The sequence below is a fragment of the Neoarius graeffei genome, chromosome 5, assembly GCF_027579695.1.
Source record: "Neoarius graeffei isolate fNeoGra1 chromosome 5, fNeoGra1.pri, whole genome shotgun sequence".
NCBI lineage: Eukaryota > Metazoa > Chordata > Actinopteri > Siluriformes > Ariidae > Neoarius > Neoarius graeffei.
The window spans coordinates 85901734-85915943 of record NC_083573.1 but is presented as its reverse complement, the minus strand read 5'-3'; the positions used below and the strand labels follow the sequence as shown (position 1 = coordinate 85915943).

General features: G+C 41.2%; 2 protein-coding genes across 2 annotated transcripts in view; both read left to right on the top strand.

The window, feature by feature from the left end:
* LOC132886150 (LYR motif-containing protein 4A) overlaps nucleotides 1-10390 on the top strand; it is a 132677-nt gene extending 122287 nt beyond the window's left edge. Inside the window, exon 3 of the mRNA XM_060920718.1 lies at nucleotides 9971-10390. Within this exon, the coding sequence (XP_060776701.1) occupies nucleotides 9971-10039 (69 nt within the window). The 3' untranslated portion in view covers nucleotides 10040-10390. The remainder of the gene's footprint in view (nucleotides 1-9970) is intronic.
* The window catches only part of LOC132886149 (uncharacterized protein C18orf63-like), a 215411-nt gene that overhangs the window by 43660 nt on the left and 157541 nt on the right, over nucleotides 1-14210 (top strand). The gene's annotated exons all lie outside the window — the stretch shown is intronic.

Below are 14210 nucleotides of genomic sequence, written 5' to 3'. Positions count from 1 at the left end.
TACCAAGCTGTGACCCGACTCTACACTACACTCTCTTCTCCTTTATTATACACAAGTAGTGTTCTACCACTTCAGATAAATCATGTGTGTGTGGGTGTGTTGTACATTTTGCTGTGCTTTTTTTTTTCCCCCCCACACAGCACTGACAATTAAGAAGAATAAACCTGAATGTTTCACATCCTCAGTACCACCTACTGCAAGATGAAACCTGCACTTTTTTTTTTTTTTTAATAAAATGCAGGACTTTTTTATAGCAGCATTTAAACCTAAATTCGAGCCCGTAAGCACCAGCATATTTTTATTGAAACACTAAAGGAAAGGAAAGCTATTCGAGACATATCCTGGGGATACACCGAGTAAGGCTCAGAGCTTTGGTTTATGAGAACGACGAGAGCTGAACTCCAGGAGTGTAATCTTCTTCTGCAATTGTAAATTCTCACATTGCTATAAAGTTTTACAATAATGCATCGAGCAAAACTTGGAACGAATAAATGAATTTAGAAATGATCCATCTTCACTAACCTCTTTCTCCTCGACACTCACACATACATTCACGCCTGACTGATCACCTTTGTAGAGGTTTTCGACCCACGTGACCGTTGCCATGTCAACAAGTAGCCGGCGCCATTTTGACGGTCACAAATATGGCGACTACCGGTAGCGATACACTGTTGATCATGACGAAGTCTCATTGTCGAGTATTTTATCCGGCCTAGATGACGCGAGTAAGAAGCGATATCACCAGAAAATCAATGATGATGGTGTACATGATCCGTACACGTTACCAGGCTATCTTTTTCTGGCTTTGCAGCGCGGGTGATCTTCCTGACCTGCAGTCAGGCGTGTGGGAAATACCAGGGAAAAAACATAAGAAAAAGGAGCGAGATGCAGAAAATACCTTCACTATCCAGCGACGTAGGGCATTTACAGGGCGAGCAGAGGGAGAGGTATTTGCAAAAATTGAGGTTAGCAGGCTTAGAGAACGACGTTTACCTGCTTCCACCAGGATTGTTCACTGACGTACGGAAGTACACCAAGCCCTCGTCTTTACCTGACTTCGGCCCACATGATCTGTATACCTATGTCGTTAAAAACCAGGCTGGGTAACATGCCTACATCAGCGGGTCGTCCCTGGAGCCGGTGGTCGCCATCTTATTACAGCTAAGGTTTGTTCACATTTTCATTTACTTTCGGTCCTCAGGATAAACAAAATGTTATTAAATGTCATTGAAATAACTTCTTAGTCTGTTCAGACATGGCCCGTTATAAATTTGCTGTTACCAGGCAATGACCAAGAACTGTATTATTAGGGTCGGTGTCTGTGTTGTAGCAGTGCACTAGCAGCTAGCTGTTAGCACTAGCTAATGTCAACAACATCATAGCTGGTATGTTACTGTAGCAATGTTTACGTTCAGTCATTTGGATGACTGTTAAAACCTTTCAGTCTCAAGTTTTTCCTTTACTGTATTTACTAGTTTACTGAGCTAGCGTGCTCGGGCAGGCTGGGAGCTAGCGCGCTCGCTCCCGGCCTGCCTGAGCTAGCGCGCTCGTTCCCAGCCTGCCCGAGCTAGCGCGCTCGTTCCCAGCCTGCCCGAGCTAGCGCGCTCGCTCCCAGCCTGCCCGAGCTAGCGCGCTAGCTCAGTAAACTAGTAAATACAGTAAAGGAAAAACTTGAGACTGAAAGGTTTTAACAGTCATCCAAATGACTGAGCGTAAACATTGCTACAGTAACATACTAGCTACTGTTGTTGACATTAGCTAGCTTGACCTTCAAAATGGCGGACACCGGGGCGTCACGTCACCTGTGACGTCACGTCGAAAACCTCTATACTACAGTGAATTTTTTTTTTTTTCCTTTTATCTGATGGGAGTGATCTCTGCCAGGATGACCCCGCCCCCATTCCCCATTTCCCTGTCTACAGGGTACAGGGGCTCACTGAATGGTTTGATGAGGATGAAAATGATATTAATCACACTCACCAAATAAACACTCATGGGAGATTTTGGAGTCAACGTGTTAGACAGAACCTTCGTTGTCATCATCATCACCATCATCAAAACACCTACTGAGGGAACGTCTTTTAGAAGAATGGTGTCCGTTACTCCAGTACTGTTCCAGAGACTTGTAGAATTGATGGCAAGTTGCATTAAGGCTGTTCTGGCAGCTTGTTGTGGCCCAGCATCCTTCCAAAGACTTCAGGATTTTCATTTCTCCTTTTAATTTATCCATTTGTATTTCTGAACTAGTTTGAAATAATTTACTCGAATAATTTACTTTAATAATCTACTCCAAGTTCGAGGAGAGGTTAGGCTGTAAATCTTATTTTTAAAAAGTGGATTAAAAATATTATTTTGGTTTATTGTGGTGTTACATAAAGGGAAAAGTGTGTGTGTGTGTCTACAGTGGTATTTGTATTGGTGTGTTCCTGTTCTGTCCCATTATCGAATGTGCTCCAGCCACATCGTCCCTGGTGTGTACACTTCTGTTTATGCTCAATTTATTGATCAGTGTTCATTGGACAGTGTTTTGCATGGGCATGTGGACACAGCAGTCTCTCTCTCTCTCTCTCTCTCTCATATGCATGCACACCATGTACAGTGGTGCTTGAAAGTTTGTGAACCCTTTAGAATTTTCTGTATTTCTGCATAAATATGACCTAAAACATCATCAGATTTTCGCACAAGTCCTAAAAGTAGATAAAGAGAACCCAGTTAAACAAATGACACAAAAATATTATACTTGGTCATTTATTTATTGAGGAAAATGATCCAATATTACATATCTGTGAGTGGCAAAAATATGTGAACCTTTGCTTTCAGTATCTGGTGTGACCCCCTTGTGCAGCAATAACTGCAACTAAACGTTTCTGGTAACTGTTGATCAGTCCTGCACACCGGCTTGGAGGAATTTTAGCCCATTCCTCCATACAGAACAGCTTTAATCCTGGGATGTTGGTGGGTTTCCTCACATGAACTGCTCGCTTCAGGTCCTTCCACAACATTTCGATTGGATTAAGGTCAGGACTTTGACTTGGCCATTCCAAAACATTAACTTTATTCTTCTTAAACCATTCTTTAGTACAACGACTTGTGTGCTTAGGGTTGTTGTCTTGCTGCATGACCCACCTTCTCTTGAGATTCAGTTCATGGACAGATGTCCTGACATTTTCCTTTAGAATTCGCTGGTGTAATTCAGAATTCATTGTTCCATCAATGATGGCAAGCCATCCTGGCCCAGATGCAGCAAAACAGGCCCAAACCATGATACTACCACCACCATGTTTCACAGATGGGATAAGGGTCTTATGCTGGAATGCAGTATTTTCCTTTCTCCAAACACAACGCTTCTCATTTAAACCAAAAAGTTCTATTTTGGTCTCATCCATCCACAAAACATTTTTCCAATAGTCTTCTGGCTTGTCCACGTGATCTTTAGCAAACTGCAGACGAGCAGCAATGTTCTTTTTGGAGAGCAGTGGCTTTCTCCTTGCCACCCTGCCATGCACACCATTGTTGTTCAGTGTTCTCCTGATGGTGGACTCATGAACATTAACATTAGCCAATGTGAGAGAGGCCTTCAGTTGCTTAGAAGTTACCCTGGGGTCCTTTGTGACCTCGCCGACTATTATACACCTTGCTCTTGGAGTGATCTTTGTTGGTCGACCACTCCTAGGGAGGGTAACAATGGTCTTGAATTTCCTCCATTTGTACACAATCTGTCTGACTGTGGATTGGTGGAGTCCAAACTCTTTAGAGATGGTTTTGTAACCTTGTCCAGCCTGATGAGCATCAACAACGCTTTTTCTGAGGTCCTCAGAAATCTCCTTTGTTCGTGCCATGATACACTTCCACAAAGATGTGTTGTGAAGATCAGACTTTGATAGATCCCTGTTCTTTAAATAAAACAGGGTGCCCACTCACACCTGATTGTCATCCCATTGATTTGAAAACACCTGACTCTAATTTCACCTTCAAATTAACTGCTAATCCTAGAGGTTCACATACTTTTGCCACTCACAGATATGTAATCTTGGATCATTTTCCTCAATAAATAAATGACCAAGTATAATATTTTTGTCTCATTTGTTTAACTGGGTTCTCTTTATCTACTTTTAGGACTTGTGTGAAAATCTGATGATGTTTTAGGTCATATTTATGCAGAAATAAAGGGTTCACAAACTAAAGGGTTCACAAACTTTCAAGCACCACTGTAAAGGCCTGTTGACACATGATTGAGCCCACCATGTGATTCTAAAGCTTCAGCGGTAAACCCTTGGCATCAAACTGAGATTGCAACACACTCCTGGATGACACCATGTTCCAGCACGTACATGCACACACACACACACACACACACACCTATTGATCTGTGATTTATTTTTGTCATGATGGACTAGGACTCGTTTTCGTGGTGGTCGAGGCGTCCTCACTGACACTGTTGCGAGAGAGATCTTTCCATTTTGTATATCACTGTACAGGATTTCTTTTACGCGGAGCTGTATATTTGCAAAAACATCCATATTGTCACTTCCAAGTTTGTCACACTGTATCCTGTTCATTTTGATAATCAACTCTGCCTTTTCCACCATACTCTCTCTCTCTCTCTCTCTCTCTCTCTCTCTCTCTCTCTCTCTCATATGCACGCACACCATGAAGGCCTGTTGACACATGATTGTTCTACAGCACTGACCTTTAAAGCAAATGAGTATACACAGTGAGGCTATATTTATGGTTTTTGACTGAGAAATTCAAGAAAATCCGCATCAAACATGGAAGAAGCACAAGTTTTACAGTGATGTGTGATGCGTCTCTTACAATTTATAATGTTACCAGTGAAGAAACCCTCAGAAAGAGGTTTATGGCAGAACATTATGACATGACCATGTGACATATAACGTTCTCTTTATGACAGGGTGTTAACAAGTCTGTTGGTGTTTTGGGGTGAAATGAGAAATACAGTACTAGTCAAAAGTTTGGACACACCTACTCTTTCAGAGGTGTTTCTGTATTTTGACTAGTTTCTACTTTGTAGAACAATACTGAAGACGTCAAAACTGAAGACATGAAAACTATGAAATGACCTATGGAACATTTATATGGGCAGTCGTGTGCTCTGATTGGCTACTCTACTACTAGGCTATCCTCTCGTATACCATGAGTAGAGAAAAACAAAATGGCGCCGCGTGTTGCTGAACCAACCGAGGACAAAATAAACTCTACTTGAAAACAAAACCCAAAAATATACAAAATAAGCAACAAAATATGGAATAAAAATAATTGATGGTAAAAATGTATCTTTTTTTTTTCCGAAGAATTATCATCATCACATTTTTCACAAATTGCTTCGGTCATTTTGCTGGTTTGTTTACATTCTAAGTGGAAGTTATTTTGTTGGACGTTTTGTATAAAGTTTTTATTTATCAATTTTGCAAAAAAAAAATGCTCTGTTTCTCAAAATCCAGTGAATGTGGAAAGAATAAAACAGATATTCCACTCAATCTCGTTGTACATGGATTATAGCCGACTTGGTGCTACGTGCCTCATCAACTATCAGCTCATGTATGACTCGATTTTGTGGAATAACTTAATTATCTCATCAAATTATCTGTAGCGGGCGGCACGGTGGTGTAGTGGTTAGTGCTGTCGCCTCACAGCAAGAAGGTCCGGGTTCGAGCCCCGTGGCCGGCGAGGGCCTTTCTGTGTGGAGTTTGCATGTTCTCCCCGTGTCCGTGTGGGTTTCCTCCGGGTGCTCCAGTTTTCCCCACAGTCCAAAGACATGCAGGTTAGGTTAACTGGTGGCTCTAAATTGACCGTAGGTGTGAATGTGAGTGTGAATGGTTGTCTGTGTCTATGTGTCAGCCCTGTGATGACCTGGCGACTTGTCCAGGGTGTACCCCGCCTTTCGCCCATAGTCAGCTGGGATAGGCTCCAGCTTGCCTGCGACCCTGTAGAAGGATAAAAGCGGCTAGAGATAATGAGATGAGATGAGATTATCTGTAGCCGCTTTATCCTGTTCTACAGGGTCGCAGGCAAGCTGGAGCCTATCCCAGCTGACTACGGGCGAAAGGCGGGGTACACCCTGGACAAGTCGCCAGGTCATCACAGGGCTGACATATAGACACAGACAACCATTCACACTCACATTCACACCTACGCTCAATTTAGAGTCACCAGTTAACCTAACCTGCATGTCTTTGGACTGTGGGGGAAACCGGAGCACCCGGAGGAAACCCACGCGGACACGGGGAGAACATGCAAACTCCACACAGAAAGGCCCTCGCCGGCCACGGGGCTCGAACCCGGACCTTCTTGCTGTGAGGCGACGGTGCTAACCACTACACCACCGTGCCGCCCTAACTTAATTATGTGGTAAACAAAAAGTGTTTTGTTTATATATAAAATAATTTTTTAGATTCTTCAAAGTAGCCGCCATTTCCCTTGACGCTTTGCACACTATTGTCATTATCTTAAAGGAGAACTGAAGTCATTTTTAAACTTGCTTTATTTCTTAATAAACATGTTATTCAGTTGCGTTTTCGGTTTTAGTGACCTTATACCGTGACTCGTATTGGCAACTAATTGCAATTAAATATTATACTTATCGGCCTATTCGGTTTTTAGCCATGTTGAATTTAGTTTGTTTGGTCCAAGGCAGGCGTCGCTTATCCGCGCGATCTTCACGAGACTTGTGCGAGACTTCGAAACGTGAAGTGTCAGCCAGGTGTCAGTGCCACCATTTTGAAAACTGTTTTCCGAACGAAGTATTGCACAAAAACGAGTTTAAATGACGATTACTGCCTACTTTTTTCAAACTTTCCTGATTGCTATCAAAACAAACAAAACTTCCGTCTTGATTGCGTCAGCATTCGAAAGAGGGCGCGCACGTCTTTTGACCGCGTTGGCAGATGTCGGTCACTTTGATTTCCGCTGTACGTTTTACTTCCGTCCTACGATGTCTCGCACAGGTCTCAACGAATCTCGTTTATGGCCGTTGCTTTGACATACGGACTGATATATTACAGAGCATATTTCAAACACTCATAACTTGCCACAGCAGTGACAAAATAGCGATCAAAAATGCATTCCTGTATTTAATAAAATGAGAAATAGAATTTTGAAAATAAAAAATTTGCCTTCAGTTCCCCTTTAACCAGCTTCATGAGGTAGTCACCTGGAATGCTTTTCAATTAACAGATGTGCCTCATCAAAAGTTAATTAGTGCAATTTCTTGCCTTCTTAATGCGTTTGAGATCAAATAGTAAATAATAAAAATACAGTAAATAGCCCTATTCCAGAGCTATACTGGGGGATCCCATGGCCTGAATGTTAGCGAAGCAGCTTTGGGACTAAAAGGTCGCCGGGTCGATCCCCTGGACTGGCGGGAATGGCTGAAGTGCCCTTGAACAAGGCACCTAACCCTTAACTGCTCCCCAGGCTACTCTGGGTTTGTTGTACGTCACTCTGGATAAAAGCGTCTGCTAAATGCCTGTAATGTAATGTAGTAATCCATATCATGTCCAGAACCACTCAACTAAGTAAAGACAAACGACATCCATCATGACTTTGACATGAAGAAGTGTCTTTGAATCAGTAAAAAAAAAAAAAGCCCATTGAATTAGACGGTATGTCCAAACTTTTGACTGGTCCTGTATACAGTTAGGTCCATAAATATTTGGACAGAGGCAACATTTTTCTAATTTTGGTTCTGTACATTACCACAATGAATTTTGAACAAAACAATTCAGATGCAGTTGAAGTTCAGACTTTCAGCTTTAATTCAGTGGGTTGAACAAAATGACTGCATAAAAATGTGAGGAACTAAAGCATTTTTTAAACACAATCCCTTCATTTCAGGGGCTCAAAAGTAATTGGACAAATTAAATAATTGTAAATAAAATGTTCATTTCTAATACTTGGTTGAAAACCCTTTGTTGGCAATGACTGCCTGAAGTCTTGAACTCATGGACATCACCAGACGCTGCGTTTCCTCCTTTTTAATGCTCTGCCAGGCCTTTACTGCAGCGGTTTTCAGTTGCTGTTTGTTTGTGGGCCTTTCTGTCTGAAGTTTAGTCTTTAAAAAGTGAAATCCATGCTCAATTGGGTTGAGATCAGGTGACTGACTTGGCCATTCAAGAATATTCCACTTCTTTGCTTTAATAAACTCCTGGGTTGCTTTGGCTTTGTTTTGGGTCATTGTCCATCTGTATTATGAAATGCCGACCAATCAGTTTGGCTGGATTTGAGCACACAGTACAGTATGTCTCTGAATACCTCAGAATTCATCCGGCTGCTTCTGTCCTGTGTCACATCATCAATAAACACTAGTGACCCAGTGCCACTGGCAGCCATGCATGCCCAAGCCATCACACTGCCTCCGCCGTGTTTTACAGATGATGTGGTATGCTTTGGATCATGAGCTGTACCACGCCTTCGCCATACTTTTTTCTTTCCATCATTCTGGTAGAAGGGGCGGCACGGTGGTGTAGTGGTTAGCGCTGTCGCCGCACAGCAAGAAGGTCCTGGGTTCGAACCCCGGGGCCGGCGAGGGCCTTTCTGTGTGGAGTTTGCATGTTCTCCCCGTGTCCGCGTGGGTTTCCTCCGGGTGCTCCGGTTTCCCCCACAGTCCAAAGACATGCAGGTTAGGTTAACTGGTGACTCTAAATTGACCGTAGGTGTGAATGTGAGTGTGAATGGTTGTCTGTGTCTATGTGTCAGCCCTGTGATGACCTGGCGACTTGTCCAGGGTGTACCCCGCCTTTCGCCCGTAGTCAGCTGGGATAGGCTCCAGCTTGCCTGCGACCCTGTAGAAGGATAAAGCGGCTAGAGATAATGAGATGAGATTCTGGTAGAGGTTGATCTTGGTTTCATCTGTCCAAAGAATGTTCTTCCAGAACTGTGCTGGCTTTTTTAGATGTTTTTTAGCAAAGTCCAATCTAGCCTTTTTTATTCTTGAGGCTTATGAGTGGCTTGCACCGTGCAGTGAACCCTCTGTATTTACTTTCATGCAGTCTTCTCTTTATGGTAGATTTGGATATTGATACGCCTACCTCCTGGAGAGTGTTGTTCACTTGGTTGGCTGTTATGAAGGGGTTTCTCTTCACCATGGAAATTATTCTGCGATCATCCACCACTGTTGTCTTCTGTGGGCGTCCAGGTCTTTTTGCATTGATGAGTTCACCAGTGCTTGCTTTCTTTCTTTCTTTCTTTCTTTCTCAGGATGTACCAAACTGTAGATTTTGCCACTCCTAATATTGTAGCAATTTCTCGGATGGGTTTTTTCTGTTTTCGCAGCTTAAGGATGGCTTGTTTCACCTGCATGGAGAGCTCCTTTGACCGCATGTTTTCTTCACAGCAAAATCTTCCAAATGCAAGCACCACACCTCAAATCAACTCCAGGCCTTTTATCTGCTTAATTGAGAATGACATAACGAAGGAATTGCCCACACCTGCCCATGAAATAGCCTTTGAGTCAATTGTCCAATTACTTTTGGTCCCTTTAAAAACAGGGTGGCACATGTTAAGGAGCTGAAACTCCTAAACCCTTCATCCAATTTTAATGTAGATACCCTCAAATGAAAGCTGAAAGTCTGGACTTTATGTCCATGTCCATTATATAACTATAACTTGAATATGTTTCAGTAAACAGGTAAAAAAACAAAATTTGTGTCAGTGTCCAAATATATATGGACCTAACTGTATGGACACTTTACAGTGTTGGGGCTTTATTAATGTAAGTATCACCATTTCTGAGTTTAAAACTAAAGCAAGTCAGTTGTCTGGGTTAATGGTTGTTAAAATGGCTGCCAAAATGGCGAGGTGATGGTACAAGTGCTCAAAAATGAATGAAGCCTTCACTGTAACAAATCCGTCATAGTGTCAGAGGAACATCCACCTGTGTTGAGCTGAGAAAGGTGATGGACCTGTACACAAAATTAAGGGTTTTAACTTTTTTTTTTTTTCTACTGCACAGGTCACCATAGGAAAGATGTACGAGGCTCAACCGACTGTAGTGGAGTCCACGCCAAAGAAATTCATCTGATTGGACATGAGTGGATGACGAAGCTCTCTGTGGAGGTGGACCAAGGCTTTTCAGCAGACTACTGACTGTCAAACACACCTACATCTCGGCTGAGGATGAGGCATGATGATGATGATGATGATACCATTGAAGCAATGGTTTGCCATATATACATTCACTGTTCCCAGATCACTTCCACCCCGACTGCCTCTTTATAAAGTCAACTGTGCTGAAGTGTAAACTTCACACCACACAGCCTGCTGTTAGAGCCCACCATTCGGAGTCTGTCCTTTTATCAAGTTTGTCGATACAGGTCATGTGTGTATTATTTGTCTTGTTTCATTAAAGCTATGTTACTTTAAAACACCACAAGCTGGAAAGTTCTTGATGGCTTGAACTGGTTTAATATTGGTCACAATTTTTATGTAAAATCGAACACGTGATATCGTGCATTGGGGTTAAAGGTTTCTCACAAGGCCAAGAGTTTTAAAATGGATTAGTTTGTTAGTTTTTCAGTAGAGGTGACCTTGTGAACTTTGATATAAGGTATAAACGTCATGTTGCACAATGCGACAGAGGAGGACATTGAACTGGGTTCGAGTGGTGTTCTCTTCATCGAAGGGTGTCGGGTCGTTCTACAAAAGGTGCTCCAGGCTTCAAAAGCATTGAAATGGCAATGAAATTGTATATTTGAAGTTTTTATTTTGGTATGCATTCATGGAAAATTGAAGGTTCCAGCTTAACAAAAATAAATAAATAAATTTGAGAGAAAATGTTTTCAGTGCACAAGTTTGCATCCCTCATGATTTCAGAGTGAAAGAAAAAGTGGACCTCTGGTTTACCGTTTTATGTGGAAAAAAAAAGAGAATTCCCCAATGGTTCAAAAAGAAATGAGCCTTATGCTGTATGATATAACAAGGCAACAGTTGAAAATATTGATCAAAATAAAAAAAAAGAAGCAGGAAATACAGTACTATGCATAAGTCTTTGGCTTTGTATTTTTTAGTACTGGCTTTGTTATAGATTTTGATCTTATGATTTCTACATTATGGAGTTGGTACAAAAAAAACATTTTAGATTTCCAAACACTAGTTTTCCAGCACAAAATTAAATGTTACAGAATAATGTTTATACGTCATTAAAGAGAGGATCAGATTATGCAATAAGAAGCGAGTGTGATTTTCAAAGTGTCCAGAAGAACTGTGGCTGGTTCTGTAAGATGCTCAGTAAAACCTACAGCTCATTTCCGCATAAAACTGCACTCATTGGACCTGAGACTACTATTTATTCATTTATTTTTTAAAGCAAAGGGTTGTCTCACACCAAATATTGACTTTGTTGCATTGACTCGTAACTGTTTCCACTGACCTACTTAATATGTGATTTGAAATAACGAGATTTAAAAAAAAAAAAAAAACAAGTAATGGAAATGCGTCAATCAATGGTCAGTGGTTTTTAATTAAATAACATAAATATATCTTATTTAATATGCCAAAGTGGAAGAAAAAAAAATATATATAATATATATATACAGTGAGAGTAAAAAGTATTTGATCCCTTGCTGATTTTGTTGGTTTGCCCACTAATAAAGACATGATCATTCTATACTTTTAATGGTAAATGTATTCTAACATGGAGAGACAGAATATCAAAACGAAAATCCAGAAAATAACTTTAAAGAATATATATTAATTGATTTGTATTTCATTGAGGGAAATAAGTATTTGATCCCCTAGTATGCATTAGGAGTTCTGGCTTTCACAGACCAGTTAGACACTCCCAATCAACTTGTTACCTGAATTGAAGACACCTGTTCTAACTAATCACCTGTATGAAAGACACCTGTTCACAGAATCAGACAATCAGACAGATTCCAAACTCTCCAGCATGGGTAAGACCAAAGAACTCTCTCAGGACCTCAGAGACAGGATTGTTGACCTGCACAAATCTGGAATGGGCTACAAAAACATTAGCAAGATGCTGGGTATTAAAGTAACAACCATTGGTGCAATTGTGAGAAAATTTAAGAAGTATAACATGACCATCAATAGACCTCGGTCTGGTGCTCCACAGAAGATTTCACCTCGTGGGGTGGCAATGATCATGAGAACTGTGAGAAATCGGCCTGCAACCACACAGTGGGAGTTAGTGAATGACCTCAAGGCAGCTAGGACCACAGTCACCAGGAAAACAATTGGCAACACTTTGCGCCGCAATGGATTAAAATCCTGCAGTGCCCGAAAGGTACCCCTGCTTAAGAAGGCACATGTGGAGGCCCGCCTAAAGTATGCCAATGATCACCTCAAAGATGTACAAAGTGATTGGGAGAAGGTTCTGTGGTCAGACGAGACCAAAATTGAACTATTTGGCCTAAACTCTACTCGTCATGTGTGGAGGAAGAAAAATGCTGCCTATGACCCCAGGAACACTGTGCCCACCGTCAAGCATGGAGGTGGAAGCATTATGTTTTGGGGGTGTTTCTCTGTCAAGGGCACAGGGCTACTTCACTGCATCAGTGGGAAGATGGGTGGAGCCATGTACCGTGCAGTCCTGAAGGACAACCTCCTCCCCTCTGCCAGGAAGTTGAAAATGGGCCGTGGTTGGGTCTTCCAACATGACGACGACCCGAAGCATACAGCAAAGGCAACAAAGGAGTGGCTCAAGAAGAACCACATTAAGGTCATGGAGTGGCCCAGCCAGTCTCCGGACCTCAATCCAATCGAAAATCTATGGAGGGAGCTGAAGGTCCGAGTTGCCAAGCGACAGCCCACCAACCTTAATGATTTAGAGAGGATCTGCAAAGAAGAGTGGGCCAAAATTCCCCCTGATATGTGTGCTAACCTTGTGGTTAACTACAACAAACGTCTGTCCGCTGTGCTTGCAAACAAAGGCTTTGCCACCAAGTATTAAGTGCTTTTGGCTAGAGGGATCACATACTTATTTCCCTCAATGAAATACAAATCAATTAAAATATATTCTTTAAAGTTATTTTCTGGATTTTCGTTTTGATATTCTGTCTCTCCATGTTAGAATACATCTACCATTAAAAGTAGAGAATGATCATGTCTTTATTAGTGGGCAAACGAACAAAATCAGCAAGGGATCAAATACTTTTTACTCTCACTGTGTGTGTGTGTGTGTGTATATATATATATATATATATATATATATATATATATATATATATAACACAATAAACACAAGATTCATAGACACCAAAAATCAAAGAAACGCTTCGCAAATTCTATACGCTGGTAATTAAACAGCTAATTCATATTTAAATATGATTCTGTTAAAGAATGAGTTCATAAATCTATCTGTATTAAAGCTAGACTGGCTTTCAGATTTTTCAGGTTTAGGTCCGAAAAAGAATTTTCCCCGACACCCAATTATTTTTGTCTAGTGGACCGAAAGCTACTGAATTCGAATCACAGACTTCCAATTTTTTTATTATTATTTTTTTAATAGAGCAATTAATGAATTTAGGGCCACGTGGCCCTAAATTCTCCGCTATTTCTTCCTGCTTCACCATGACCCAATACAAGATACTACATCATGCATAACGTGGTGGGCTTTCACCGTTCGTACAAGGCATTGAAACAGGAGAGAAAAATGGAGGACGGGAATGAAACATGAAAGACTGACTACAGTAACGGAAAGCAAGAAGAAAAGATGTTATGTTGCAAAGGAAAGGAAACACAGGACCAAACTAATAAATACTGGCGGTCAGTGAGCACCTCGGCGTGATCAGCTGTTCGTTTAGCGACAGAATGATGGAACTGTCAGTGCAGGGTCAAAGGTAAACCTGTAGATGGCAGTAATGCAACTCTGTGGATGTCCGCTGTCATAAAATCTCAGAAGAAGAAGATGACAAAAGGTGCGCATGCGCAATAGGACTTCCTCTGTCTGCTTGGCTGCGTGAAGCGAGCAATTTCATGCACATTATTTGTTCGGGAACTCCCTCAAATTAAATAACTTCCCAGCCACAGAATGGCCTGGGTTTTTTTTTTTTTTTTTTTTTAAAGATATTATAAAAATAAATGTATATATCACAATGACCAAATTTTAGAGGGAATTAAATTTCACCGGTTTTATGAAATCGAAAGGCCGTCTAGTTTTAACTTTAGAATGTCGTGACTGACATGAATTTAAAAAAAGAAAAAACCCTCAAATATCACAAAATGGTTTCTTT